At 32.7% G+C, this 15,599-nt stretch overlaps 1 protein-coding gene across 6 annotated transcripts in view; it reads left to right on the forward strand.

The window, feature by feature from the left end:
* Positions 1-14,356, forward strand: part of LOC142238630 (phosphoenolpyruvate carboxykinase [GTP]-like) — a 138,959-nt gene extending 124,603 nt beyond the window's left edge. For all 6 annotated transcript variants that reach the window (XM_075310317.1, XM_075310316.1, XM_075310319.1 and 3 more), the window contains one exon: positions 12,370-14,356. In XM_075310317.1, the coding sequence (XP_075166432.1) occupies positions 12,370-14,263 (1,894 nt within the window). In that variant the 3' untranslated portion in view covers positions 14,264-14,356. The remainder of the gene's footprint in view (positions 1-12,369) is intronic.
* Positions 14,357-15,599: the final 1,243 nt, after the last annotated feature.

Below are 15,599 nucleotides of genomic sequence, written 5' to 3' on the forward strand. Positions count from 1 at the left end.
TTTTGTCCCGAAATCAATTAATTGTGTGATTGAATCAATTATAAAAACCCAGCAAAAAAAGCGTCACCAAAAATGTAATGAAAATGTTCTTTTTGGATCCGGAAGTGGTGCAAAATTGACGCAGAAGTGATGCATTTAACATGGGCTTGTCAGCAGCCGTTGCACTGAATTTGCATCACTTCTTTAGGTGTAATCCGAATTCAATGTTTTGGATGTAAATTAAAAAATTCTGTGATATTTTGTCAAATAAATAATTTTTATAATTTTTTATAATTTTTAATGGATTCTAACGCTTGTCGGAAACGTTTGAACTGAAATATTTTCAAAAAATTACAATTTTTTCAGATTGGATTTAGCATTTTTTTTCGACAAAATTTAAATGATTTGTACCATGTTATGAATTCTTACTCTGTTTTTAACCTATTTGAAACAAAACAGTTAAAATCACCCATTAAAAGTATGAAAAAACCAAGTTATAAAAAAATTGAATTAAAAGAACTTCCTGGGGAGTTAAAATAAATAACATCATTGGGAGTGCATCTTCTGGAAGTGCTTTTAAAGTTGTGCCTTTGGAAGAACTTCCAAATTTTTTTTCTGGGAATGAATGGGTTTTGACATAAAATTCCATAAATGTTTTAATTGAATCAATTAAAATTTTAATTAAATTCGCGACAAAAATCAATCAACTATATGATTGATTCAATTACATAATTAATTGATATTGGCAATAAATTTCAATCAAACAATTAATATATTGCTTACCAAAAATCTTATTTAATTTTTTGAAATAAAAGAAGATATGCGTTTTTCATAAAAATATTCAATATTTTATTTTTGTGAATTATGCTATAAACAAAAGAATTTGGTTATTGTTATTTGTGTATTTTGTTTTATCAATACTTATAATCTTCCTTTTCGTAATAACCATCTCAGCATCTTCCTTTTCTAAAATGTAGATGCGCCTAGATTTCCAAGTCTGTAAGCTAACTTAGTTTTTCTGAATGTAAACAGAAAAATTAGAACTTATTTTTGTTCAATTAAAAGTTAATTTACCTGCATACACACAATTTTTTTTTTTTTTTATTACAATCAGGAAAATCTCGGATTCAATCATTTTTTAATTGAAATGTCTTCAATCACGAAAATGATAGTATCAATCACCCATTTTGATTGAAAACCAACACGATTTTCAATTAAAAATTTAATTGACTTTTGTCAAGGAATCAATTAATTGTGTGATTGAATCAATTAAAAACGTGATTGATTTTAACATAAAATTCAATCACAGTTTTAATTGAATCAATTAAAGTTTTAATTAATTTCGCGACAAAAATCAATCAACTATTTGATTCATTCAATTAAATAATTAATTGAAATTGGCTATAAATTTCAATAAAAAAATTTATATATTGCACCCCCAAAATCGTATTTAGTTTTATTTGAAACAAAAGAAAATATGTGTTTCTTATAAAACATATTATATTATTATTTTTTGGATTACGCAATAGACAAATAAATTTGGTTCTTGTCATTTGTGTTTTGTTCTAACATATCTTACAAATACAATTACTATCAACAACAACTATAGGGTGAACAAATAAACTATATAAATCATTATCTTCCTTATAATAATAACCATGTCAGCATGTTCCTTCTAATATGTAAATGCGCCTAGATTTCCAATAACTCAGCAGACTGTAAGCTAAAATAGTTTTTCTGAAAGTAAACAGAATAATTCGACTTTAATTTTGTTCAATTAAAAGTTAATTTTGTTAAACATTGCCTGCATAGAATATCAAGTTCAATTCTTGGTTCCAGGTTGCAGATTTTTAATCTTCTTCTTCAGTTGTAGTCTTTTAGCATAAAAAGGTGTATTAAGGATATCGGTAATTTAATTTTAGTAACAATTCCTTTCCAAAAGTTCCACACATTGAAATCGTCTATTAAAATTTGAACCAATCAAAGACAAAAATAATGGGAAAGCAATGTAATATTTGGTATTACATTGATGATACTTTGCAAATTCTGGAAATAGAAAAAAATATAAATGGAAAATACATATTTTTATTATTTTCGGATATTTATCATATTTTTAAATCCAAAAGAAATATCTTTTTTACCATTACATAATTCAGCTCATTAGTTTATATATCAGATATACTGCTCTTTACTTTGGTTCACCCTAGTTTTAAGAAAACTAGGTGTGAAAAAAATTATAATTTTAAAAGATCAATACGGTACCCACCTTTTGATTGCAAACATATTCTTATATATTTGATAAAATTATGGAGTTGATGGGATTGATTGGTCAATTTCACGAAATAAAATTGGCCACTAAAAGAAATGAATAAAAAATATATTATTTTAGTCCGTTTAATCTAAACAGGCTTCAATGGGAAACGGTATTCACATTTCACAATTTCTTACCTTCAATAAACGTAGATTGTTTTCCATTTTTACAATACCACAAAACACAAACACAGGTAATTTCAAATGCGTTGTCATATATTTTTTCAAACCTTCACCACGTGGCCATTTGTTTTTGCCAGGGATCCGGAGCGGTCCATTTTTTCCGCTCCGCTCCGGAGAAATAAAAACGCTACGCTCCTCGCTCCGCTCCGAGAAAAAAAAATCGCTCCGCTCCGCTCCTCTTCGAGAAAATTATAGTACAAACATTGTATTATTTGTTCAATTGAGTTTTATTTTATTTAGAAAAATCGGGCGGTACATATATGGGAGCTATAGCTAAATCTGAACCGATTTCGATGATTTTTTGCACATATAGTTAGTGCTATAGAAGATTACATTTCGCCAACTTTGAGTAAGATCGGTTGATAATCAAGGGTTTTATGACCTAATTTGTCAAAATCGGGCGATACATATATATGGGACCTATATCTAAATCTGAACCGATTTCGATGAAATTTTCAGACTTAAAGGGTGATACAGAAGATTATTTTGTGCTAAATTTGACGACGATCGGTTAGTAAAAAAAGTGCAACGTGACCCCATTTGTCGAAATCGGGCAATACATATATATAGGAGCTATATCTAAATTTGATTTCTTCCAAATTCAATAACGTTCGTCCTTGTGCCCAAAAAAACTCCCTGTACCAAATTTCATCAAAATCGGTTAATAATTGCGACCGAAATCCTGTGAACAACAAATACATGGGCAGACGGACGGACGCCAAGCGCTAGATCGACTCAGGAGGTGATTCTGAGTCGATCGGTATATATTTTATGGGGTCTAAAATCAATATTTCTTGTAGGCACATTTTTTGACAGATCAAACTTATTATACTCTAACCACTATGTGGTTTAGGGTATAATGACTTTAAAACAATGTGTTGAAATATTTTATTAATTTTGAAGAATTTTTCAGAAATATTAATTCCATTTTGACTTCATTAAAACGAAATTTGCATTCATGTTAGGATACACATTTTTATGTCGAATCACTTAGCTATAAGGACAAACAGACTTCATTGAAAAGTTTAGAGACTTTTAGACAAGGAAAAAACTTTATTTCAGAGAAATACGTCTTAAGCAAAATTCGTATTCGTATTTTAAGCATGTGAAATATTTGGCCTCCCGACAATATTCTTTGCGGTGCACCATCTACTATTTAATATGTGATAGAAACCAAATTTATGAAAATGGACCAAAATGGACCAAATTCTGTTTGGTCTGACCATCGGACCAAATTTAAAAATTAGAAATCTTTTGGACCAATTTTGGTCCGATCGGACCAAAACGGCAACGCTGATTGGAATTGAAAGTCTATACACAGAGTAGAAGTAACTACTCTCCGAAAGTTTTTTTTTTGTTTTGCAACAGACGTAGAGAAGAGGTTTTGTTATATTTGTAATGTGTGTGTGTATGTTTATGTTTGCAACAACCTCCATCGACATCAGTCCGTGGTATACCTACGAATATTCTTACTCAGATCTAGTGTTACCTAATTTCGCTTTTTTCCCCTTTATTGTATAATAAATGTATATGCGCACATTTTTCAACCAAAATTGAAACTATCCATAATTATACCCTTCACCACTACTGTGGTACAGGGTATAATAAGTTTGTGCATTTGTATGTAACGCCAAGAAGGAAAAATCTGAGACCCATCGTTTAGTATACCGATCGTCTTAGAATTAAATTCTGAGTCGATTTAGCGATGTCCGTCTGTCTGTCTGTCCGTCTGTCTGTCTGTCTGTCCGTCTGTCTGTCTGTCTGTTGATGTATTTTTGTGTGCAAAGTACAGCTCGCAGTTTTAGTCCGATTGTCCTAAAATTTGGTATAGGGTCCTGTTTCGGCTCAAAGACGATCCCTATTGATTTTGGAAAAAATCGGTTCAGATTTAGATATAGCTGCCATATATATTTTTCACCGATCTGGTCATAATTGGCGTGTATATCAACCGATCTTCCTGAAATTCCGTACATCCGAATATTTTATGAGTCTCGAAAAACTTGCAAAATATCAGCCAAATCGGTTCAGATTTAGATATAGCTCCCATATATAGCTTTCGCCCGATTTACAATCATTTGCCCACAGAGGCCAATTTTTTGCTCCGATTTAGTTGAAATTTTGCACAGGGAGTAGAATTAGCATTATAGCTATGCGTGTCAAATTTGGTTGAAATCGGTTCAGATTTAGATATATCTCTCATATATAGCTTTCGCCCGATTTACACTCATATGACCGTAGAGGCCAATTTTTAACTCCGATTTAGTTGAAATTTTACACAGGGAGTAGAATTAGCATTGTTGCTATGCGTGCCAAATTTGGTTGAAATCGGTTCAGATTTAGATATAGCTCCCATATATATGTTTTTCTGATTTCGACAAAAATGGTCAAAATACCAACATTTTCCTTGTAAAATCGCCACTGCTTAGTCGAAAAGTTGTAAAAATGACTCTAATTTTCCTAAACTTCTAATGCATATATATCGAGCGATAAATCATAAATAAACTTTTGCGAAGTTTTCTTAAAATTGCTCCAGATTTAAATGTTTCCCATATTTTTTTACTAACATTGTGTTCCACCCTAGTGCATTAGCCGACTTAAATTTTGAGTCTATAGATTTTGTAGAAGTCTATCAAATTCTGTCCAGATCGAGTGATATTTAAATGTATGTATTTGGGACAAACCTTTATATATAGCCCCAACACATTTGACGGATGTGATATGGTATCGAAAATTTAGATCTACAAAGTGGTGCAGGGTATAATATAGTCGGCCCCGCCCGACTTTAGACTTTCCTTACTGGTTTTAATTAAATTTTCGAGAACTAATATCAGAAATAAGAGAATGCTAGGATATAGTACAATAGTAAAGCAAATGTGAATGAAAAAAAGCATGCCCGGTTCCAAAGATTTTGTCTTTACTTTAACAGTTTGGGTATTAATTCCGAGCCAAAGAAGCGGAGAATACAAGTAAGGATACTTTAAAGACGTAATTCTCTTTTAAATTTGGGGGTTATGTACTTGCTTCTAGGAAGCAAATGTTAATTTTTAATTTTTTTAGATTTTTTTTCGTCAGTTGTTATCAAAATCCTTTAAAAACGAGTTAACGAGTTATTTTTTTTCCATATTAAGACTCGACTTCCAGTGGAAATTATGCAATGTTTCAAGTAAAAAGCGTCTTTAAAATAAAGTGTTGAAAAACATGTCTTATTTTTTAACGATTTTTTGCTTTGTAAGCAAGATGCAAAAAGGAAACAAATTTAAAGACAATTTTATTAATTTTAAAGAATTTTTCTTAATTATTAAAGTCATGTTGACCTTACCTCAAAAATTGTATCTTTCATGTTATGATACACATTTTTAAGTAAAATCACTTAATTATAAGGACATTACAACTTCATTCAAAAGTTTATTGCCTTTTGGACAAGAAAAAAAACCTTATTTTAGAGAAATGCGTCTTCCATGTTAAGCAAAATTTGCATTCTTATTCTAAGGACATGGAATCTTTGACTTCACGACAATATTTTTTTCAGTGTAGAAAACTAAAAAATTAAATATAAATAAGATCGTTTAATTGCATTTATTTGACGTTCATTACAAACATCTTTGTAGTAATACGGGATGAAATTGATCGAAAGTACTGTTGTTACTTTTACCACACATACTAGATATATATTTTAACATTTGCCGTTTTTGAAAACAATTACTAAAAAACACGTTGTGTTTTCCCCAATGTACGTACGTACAAAAATACATATCGTACATTTTAAACGTTTACTCACACTACGATAAGTACTAGCTAAATTTGAAATTACCTACACAGTGTAATTTCAAAGTTACACATTTCATTCAAGTAATATTTTATTCGGAGCGGAGCGGTTTTTCATTTGGAAACCGCTCCGCTCCCGCTCCGCTCCGGATTTTAGAAATGCCGCTCCCGCTCCGCTCCCGCTCCGGCAAAAAAAGGGCTTGCTCCGCTCCGGATCCCTGGTTTTTGCACACTTTATTTATTTCAACCCTTTTGATGTGTTGTTGCGCTCATAATATTTATGCACACATTTTGGATGCAGCAGACAGAATGTCGCCAATCATGTTTTTCAATTTACGTGAAAAACAAAAACCCAACCGTTCGTTACGAGACACTTCCACAGACTGATCTCTCCATCATACATTGTTGAATAAATACCCATTCTGTTGCTCTCTTTTCACTCTTTCCATTGCTCAAAATTATTCAATTTCAATCACAAATGTGATTGGATCAATCACAATTGTAATTGAAAATTATTTCCGAATTGATTAACAAATTGATTGAATCAAATAATATTTTAATTGGAAACGTAACAAATATCAATCATTTTTATACCCTCCACCATATGATGGGGGTATATTAACTTTGTCATTCCGTTTATAACACATCGAAATATTGCTCTAAGACCCCATAAAGTATATATATTCTGGGTCGTGGTGAAATTCTGAGTCGATCTGGGCATGTCCGTCCGTCCGTCCGTCTGTTGAAATCACGCTAACTTCCGAACGAAACAAGCTATCGACTTCAAACTTGGCACAAGTAGTTGTTATTGATGTAGGTCGGATGGTATTGCAAATGGGCCATATCGGTCCACTTTTACGTATAATTTGGCTTGCAGACCCTCTAAGAGAAGAAAATTTCATCCGATCCGGCTGAAATTTGGTACATGGTGTTAGTATATGATCTCTAACAACTATGCAAAAATTGGTCCACATCGGTCAATAATTATATATAGCCCCCATATAAACCGATCCCCCGATTTGGCTTGCGGAGCCTCTAAGAGAAGCAAAATTCATCCGATCCGGCTGAAATTTCGTACATGGTGTTAGTATATGGTCTCTAATGGCCATGCAAAAATTGATCGGTCCATATTTGACCTCCGGAGCCCCTTGGAAGAGCAAAATTCATCCCATTCGGTTGAAATTTGGTACGTGATGTTAGTATATGGTATCCAACAACCATGCAGGAATTGGTTCATATCAGTCCATAATTATATATAGCCCCCATATAAACCGATCCCCAGATTTGACCCCCGGTGCCTTTTGAAGAAGCAAAATTCATCCGATCTGGTTGAAGTTTTGTACGTGGTGGTAATATATGATATTTAACAACCATGCCAAAAGTTGTCCATATCAGTTCATAATCATATATAGCCCCCATATAAACCGATCCCGAGATTTGGTTTTGGAGCCTCTTGGAGGAGCAAATTTCATCCGAGTCAGTTGAAATTTGGTACATTGTGCTAGTATATGGCCGTTAACAACCATGCATAACTAGGTCCATATTGGTCTATAGTTATATATAGCCCTCAGATAAATCGATCCCCAATCACACAAAAATTGGTCCATATCAATAATTGTATATAGCCCCCATATAAGCGACCCCCATATTTCAATTCTGGCTCCCTACGTACCGTGCAAAAGTCCATATCGATTCGTAATTATTTGTAGACTTACCTACACATACCTTTTTTGTCTAATATATACCACGTATGGACTAACTCACAATTTATAAAACGATTTAAGATACCACAACCCAAGTAATTCGATTGTGGATGACAGTCTTTCGTAGAAGTTTCTACGCAATCCATGGTGGAGGGTACATAAGGTTCGGTCTGGCCGAACTTACGGCCGTTTATACTTGTTTTAATTGGTTTTTATTCGGATTTGATTTAATAATTAATTGAATCAATTAACATATTAATTGAATCCGTTTCCGAATTCAATTAAGTGTTTAATTGAAAAAAATGTTGTTGATTATTTTTGTGTGTAGAATATCATTTTGAATTCTTAGTTCCAGGGTGCAGACTTATAATCTTCTTTTGCATATGTAATGTGTTACCATAAAAAGGTGCCCTCTAATGCCCAATCTCGCCTTTACCTTTTGGTAAAACACACTTAAAGACAACAAAAATGGGTATAATAAGAACAAAACTTAGTCAAAACTCTACAAGAGACTTTGCAGAACACACTGGATTTTACCATATTGATTTTTCTTGTTTCGTTATCTTGCTTTTGTGTCGGAAACCTAGACTATATGATCAGATAGCAGAAAAAATGGGGCATTAGAGGGTTAATTTAATTTAGTAGTAATTCCTTTCTAAAATTTTCACACATTGAAATCGTCTATCAAAATTTGAACCAATCAGAGACAAAAATTATGCCAAAGCAATGTAATATTTGATATTATATGGATGATTCTTTGTAAATTTTGGAAATTGAAAATATAAATAGAAAATACATATTTTTATTATACACATTTATCTCGATTTTCGGATATTTTTTATATTTTTAAATCCAAAAGAAAAAAAAAATCCATTACACAGAGAGTGTAATGAAGCTCACTATGTTATTTATCAGATATGCTGCTCTTTTCTTGAATTCAAATTGAAAAAGACAACACAAAACTGCAATTTAATGCCAAAGCTACTTCGCAACTTGAATTTTACAATTTTAAAAGATCAATCATTTTTTATTTGAAATGTCTTCAATCACGAAAATGACAGTATCAATCACCCATTTTGATTGAAAACTAACACGATTTTCAATTAAAAATTTAATTGACTTTTGTCACGGAATCAATTAATTGTGTGATTGAATCAATCAAAAAATTATTGGTTTTTGACAAAAATTCAATCAATGTTTTAATTGAATCAATTAAAATTTTAATTAATTTCGCGACAAAAATCAATCAACTATTTGATTGATTCAGTTAAATAATTAATTATTATTGCCAATAAATTTCAATCAAGAAATTAATGCCCACCCAAAATTTTATTTAATTTTGTTTGAAATAAAAGAAAATGTGCGTTTCTAATAAAAAATATTCAATATTTTATTTTTGTGAATTATTCTATAAACAAAAGAATTTAGTTCTTGTTATTTGTGTGTTTTGTTCTAACATGACTTACACATACAATTACGCTCAATAACAACTAAACTAAAGGAATGAAATATAATAAATATAGATCATTATCCTCCTTATAATAATATCCATGTCAGCATGTTCCTTCTCAAATGTATAGATGAGCCTATATTTCCAATAAATCAGCAGTCTGTAATCTAAATAAGTTTCTCTGAAAGTAAACAGAATAAAACTTATTTTTTTCAATTAAAAGTTAATTTTGTTAAATATTACCTGCATAGAGTATCAAGTTGAATTCTTAGTTCCAGGTTGCAGAGTTTTTTTTTTGCCGTTGTAGTCTTTTAGCATAAAAGGGGCTAGGCAAGTTTAATTTTAGTAGAAATTCCTTTTCTAAATTTCCACATATTCATTAAAATTTGAACCAATCAGAAACAAAAATAATGGCAAAGCAATATAATATTTGGAATTATATTGATGCATTGCAAATTCTGGAAATAAAAAATATAAATGGAAAATTCATATTTTTATTATACACATTTATTGCGATTTTCTGATATTTTTCATATTTTGGGTTCAAACAGGTAAACGCTGGGAGACGAAGTAGCGTTGGTAAACGCATCCACACCGCTCTTGATTTTAAGAAAACTAGGAGTGAAAAACTGTTACAATTTTAAAACATCAATACGGTACCCACCTTTTGATTGCACAATTTGACGATATAAGAATGCTCACTAAAAGAAACTAATTTTGTATTTTCAAAACAAACATATATATATATATATATATATATATATATATATATATATATATATATATATATATATATATATATATATATATATATATATATATATATATATATATATATATATATATATATATATATATATATATATATATATATATATATATATATATATATATATATATATAAAGGGTGATTTGTTAAGAGCTTGATAACTTTTTTTTTAAAAAAACGCATAAAATTTGCAAAATCTCATCGGTTCTTTATTTGAAACGTTAGATTGGTCCATGACATTTACTTTTTGAAGATAATTTCATTTAAATGTTGACCGCGGCTGCGTCTTAGGTGGTCCATTCGGAAAGTCCAATTTTGGGCAACTTTTTCGAGCATTTCGGCCGGAATAGCCCGAATTTCTTCGGAAATGTTGTCTTCCAAAGCTGGAATAGTTGCTGGCTTATTTCTGTAGACTTTAGACTTGACGTAGCCCCACAAAAAATAGTCTAAAGGCGTCAAATCGCATGATCTTGGTGGCCAACTTACCGGTCCATTTCTTGAGATGAATTGTTCTCCGAAGTTTTCCCTCAAAATGGCCATATAATCGCGAGCTGTGTGGCATGTAGCGCCATCTTGTTGAAACCACATGTCAACCAAGTTCAGTTCTTCCATTTTTGGCAACAAAAAGTTTGTTAGCATCGAACGATAGCGATCGCCATTCACCGTAACGTTGCGTCCAACAGCATCTTTGAATAAAAAAGGTTCAATGATTCCACCAGCGTACAAACCACACCAAACAGTGCATTTTTCGGGATGCATGGGCAGTTCTTGAACGGCTTCTGGTTGCTCTTCACTCCAAATGCGGCAATTTTGCTTATTTACGTAGCCATTCAACCAGAAATGAGCCTCATCGCTGAACAAAATTTGTCGATAAAAAAGCGGATTTTCTGCCAACTTTCCTAGGGCCCATTCACTGAAAATTCGACGTTGTGGCTCGTTAGTAAGTCTATTCATGATGAAATGTCAAAGCATACTGAGCATCTTTCTCTTTGACACCATGTCTGAAATCCCACGTGATCTGTCAAATACTAATGCATGAAAATCCTAACCTCAAAAGAATCACCCTTTTATATATATATATATATATATATATATATATATATATATATATATATATATATATATATATATATATATATATATATATATATATATATATATATATATATATATATATATATATATATATATATATATATATATATATATATATATATATATATATATATATATATATATATATATATATATATATATATATATATATATATATATATATATATATATATATATATATATATATATATATATATATATATATATATATATATATATATATATTAAATTAATTAATTGAATCAATTAACATATTAATTGAATCCGTTTCCAAATTCAATTAAGTGTTTAATTGAAAAAATTTCGGTGACAATTTTTTGTGTGCACCTCTTGATTACAAAAATATTCTTACACTAGATGATTTTTGATTACAATGATGGTTTTGATTGATTGACCAATTTAACGAAATAAAATTGCTCACTAAAGGGAATGAATAAAAAAATATATTATTTTAGTCCGTTGAATATAAACAGGCTTCAACGAAAACGGTATTCACATTTCACAATTACATACCTTCAAGAAACGTTGATTGTTTTGAATTTGTACAAACACAGGTAATTCCAAATGCGTTCTGTCAATCAATGGTAGCTTGACCAACAGTACACAATTTTTTCAAAATTTTATTTCTATGCAGAATTGAAGTACCTCTTAGTTGGAAAGGAATATTTCGCAAAATCTACCGAAACATCAAGAATCCTACGAATCTACCAAACAGTAAACAACCAACCATTGTAGGTAAAATTCTACCAACTGTAAAAGCCGCAGGTCACCACGTGTTATTTCCAAAAACTTTTCAAATGTATTTCAATACATACAAGCATTTCTTCAAAATCTGTTAGTACGAAATTAGTATCATGACATTCTGAGCCGAATAATTGTTGGGCTCCTATCGACCATCTTTTCTATTCTAACTAAACTTTATCGAGTTCGGATATGTAAGAAATTGTCCATCTTGCAATCGAGAATGCGAGTCTAATCCCAAATATTTCTCAAATGTGTTTAAATTGCATTTTCGCTATTCTGCATCATATTTTTAATTATTATTTTTGTACACATTTTCTAATTTAGTCATTGTTTTTTGTTTTTGCTTTTAGTTCCAAATTTGGCCAAGGTTTGTATGGGTACTATGTACGTCTTTCAGTACGAGCTCTATCGAGTTACGCTTACGGAAATCCTACACATTTAACTTCAGCTGTCAAGAGCTATGTTAAGGAATGTGTGGATCTTTGTCAACCGGATCGAGTGCATATATGTGATGGGAGTAAACAGGAGAGCACAATTCTCCAACAGCTCATGATGAATCAAGGAACCATAACTCCTTTGCCCAAGTACGACAACTGTTGGCTTGCTCGAACAAATCCAGCAGATGTGGCCCGAGTAGAGTCCCGCACTTTCATCTGCACCAAAAATAAGGAAGAAAGCATCCCTGTGACAAAGGACGCAACACCCGGCGCTTTAGGTAATTGGATATCTCCCGAGGACATGAAGAAGGCAATAGCTGAGCGTTTTCCTGGATGCATGAAAGGTCGCACCATGTACATCATACCTTTCTCGATGGGCCCAGTTGGGTCACCACTATCAAAAATTGGAATCGAGATCACCGATTCGCCATATGTTGTGGAATCTATGAAAATTATGACCAGAGCGGGCACAAAGGTTATAGATCAACTAAACGAAGGCGATGGTGAATTTGTGAAATGTCTTCACTCGGTGGGGACTCCCAAAAGTGGAAGACACGCAATCCCATCATGGCCATGCGATCCCGAACGCACAATTATTTTACACCGACCAGATAACAATGAAATCGTCTCTTATGGATCTGGGTATGGAGGTAATTCTTTACTTGGCAAGAAGTGCTTTGCTTTGCGAATTGGCAGCACAATTGCCAAAAGAGAAGGTTGGTTGGCTGAGCACATGCTTATTTTAGGCATTACGAATGCACGAGGAAAGAAAATCTACATAGCTGCTGCTTTTCCTTCTGCCTGCGGTAAAACCAACTTGGCGATGATGACACCTACTCTTCCTGGTTACAAAGTTGAATGTGTTGGCGATGACATCGCATGGATGAAGTTCGATAAAGACGGAACTTTGAGGGCCATTAATCCTGAGAATGGCTTCTTTGGTGTAGCACCCGGCACGTCTATGGCCACCAACCCAATTGCAATGAAAACAATTTTCAAAAATTCATTGTTCACCAATGTTGCATCTACATCAGATGGAGGAGTATACTGGGAGGGAATGGACCCAAGTACAATAGAAAACGTTACTGTAACCGATTGGTTGGGCAAATCATGGTCACCCCAATCAAATAAGCCTTCTGCTCATCCAAACTCACGTTTTTGTACACCAGCCTCACAGTGTCCCATCATTGATCCAGCTTGGGAAGAAAGTGCTGGGGTTCCAATTAGTGCAATTCTGTTTGGTGGTCGCCGTCCCGAGGGCGTTCCATTAGTGTACGAAGCAAGAAACTGGTCTCATGGCGTATTTATGGGTGCATCTATGCGTAGTGAAGCTACAGCTGCTGCTGAACACAAAGGCAAAGTTATAATGCACGATCCTTTCGCTATGCGTCCCTTCTTTGGCTACAATTTCGGAGACTACTTGAAACATTGGTTATCTATGGAACAACGTGGAAATGTTCCAAAAATTTTCAATGTCAACTGGTTCCGCAAAGACGAAGATGGAAAATTTTTGTGGCCAGGATTTGGAGACAATTCTAGAGTACTTGACTGGATCTTTCGTCGTGTTGAGGGGGAGAAATGCTTCCAAGAATCTCCCATTGGGCTTTTGCCAACTGCGAACGCAATTAATACCCCAGAAATGACATCTGAGACGGATATGCGAAAACTGTTTAGTTTGCCGAAAACGTTCTGGCAACAAGAAGTAGCTGACATTGAAGAGTATTTCTCCAGTCAAATCGGTCCATACCTTCCCACGGAGATCTCAGCGGAATTACAACGACTTAAAGAAAATATTTCGAAAATGTGAATATAATTAAACTGACATACTTAGACTGAGTAATTAATGTATTTGTTCAATTCGCTTGATTGTAAATAAAATTTGTACAGAAGTTAAAATATATTTCCAAATTGTATGATCATTGGACAAAAGGGAACGATTAGTTCCAGTCTCATTAAAATACATGTAGCCGTAATAGAATTATAACACATTGTTGTTTAGATTATATGGAAAGAAGAAGATTTTGCGTTTGCGAAATCGTAAACCAGAACAGGAGGGATAGTAATTTTTCAAAAACGCGAGTATCTGTAATGAACCTTTCCAAAAATGACAACTGTTTCCCCAAATGAGCTAAAATTATACCTATTGCTTAGTACTAAGTTCGTTTCTGCGAAAAACGGATATCTTCATATATCTCCGTATAAAGGGTCTCAAACCCAGGGATGTTACCTTATTTATGCGAAATAATATACCTGCCTATTTTTTCGTGCGAAAAATCCAGGGTTGTATAAATATGTAAAAAGCTCAAAACAAAGATTTCGCATTTACTCCGCGCTAACGTATGGAGTATAACAGTTTTTCGTGCGAAAACGTGATCTTAGTACTAGGCTTATCCCGAAAAATAATAGGGATTACACACCAATCGCGATACTTCCCTGTTTATCCTAGTTGTTGGAACACATTATGAATTCCCAAAGATAGAAAAGAATGAGTTTATGATTGTTGTTGCTGAAGAAATTCGCTAAATCTTGGATGAAAATGGGGTCCCTTTTTATAATACTATAATACAAACATATCTGAATTGAAAACTCGATAATTAAACGGGCATTGTCATCAACCAATATGGGAATTTTTAGCTCTAAATTGTTATGGTCCAACATTTTTTTGGTTCAATATGTAAAATGCATGTCATGTTCAAGAATCTGTGATCATTTTGAAATTTGCTGAAGAAGTAAATTTACATGAGGCAATTATTGCAAATTTAGTGCGCTTAAAAATGTACATAATAATTTCACATATGGAACCCTAATAGCACCAAAGTACCCTAATAGTTATTTTTACCTTGAATTAAATTAAACAATGTTCAAAACAAGATAAAATGAGTTGGATCGTCCGCAAAACACGTCTTTATCCTTCAAACACAAGCCATCAACTATTATTTTTACTAATATATCTTCGCACAAAATCGTTCGTTCGTAAGAAGTCGTGATAAAAAAAAAAATTCAAAAAGCTCTTGCCTAGAGAAGTGCAACTTGGCAAACGAAGAAAGATGCATCCGCTTACTTTAGTGTTACGAAATTGCCACCCGCTATAACCCAGCAAAAAAAGCGTCGCCAAAAAAGTAATGATAAAGTTCATTTAGGAT

Source organism: Haematobia irritans, chromosome 5 (genome assembly GCF_050003625.1).
Source record: "Haematobia irritans isolate KBUSLIRL chromosome 5, ASM5000362v1, whole genome shotgun sequence".
Classification (NCBI taxonomy): Eukaryota; Metazoa; Arthropoda; class Insecta; order Diptera; family Muscidae; genus Haematobia; species Haematobia irritans.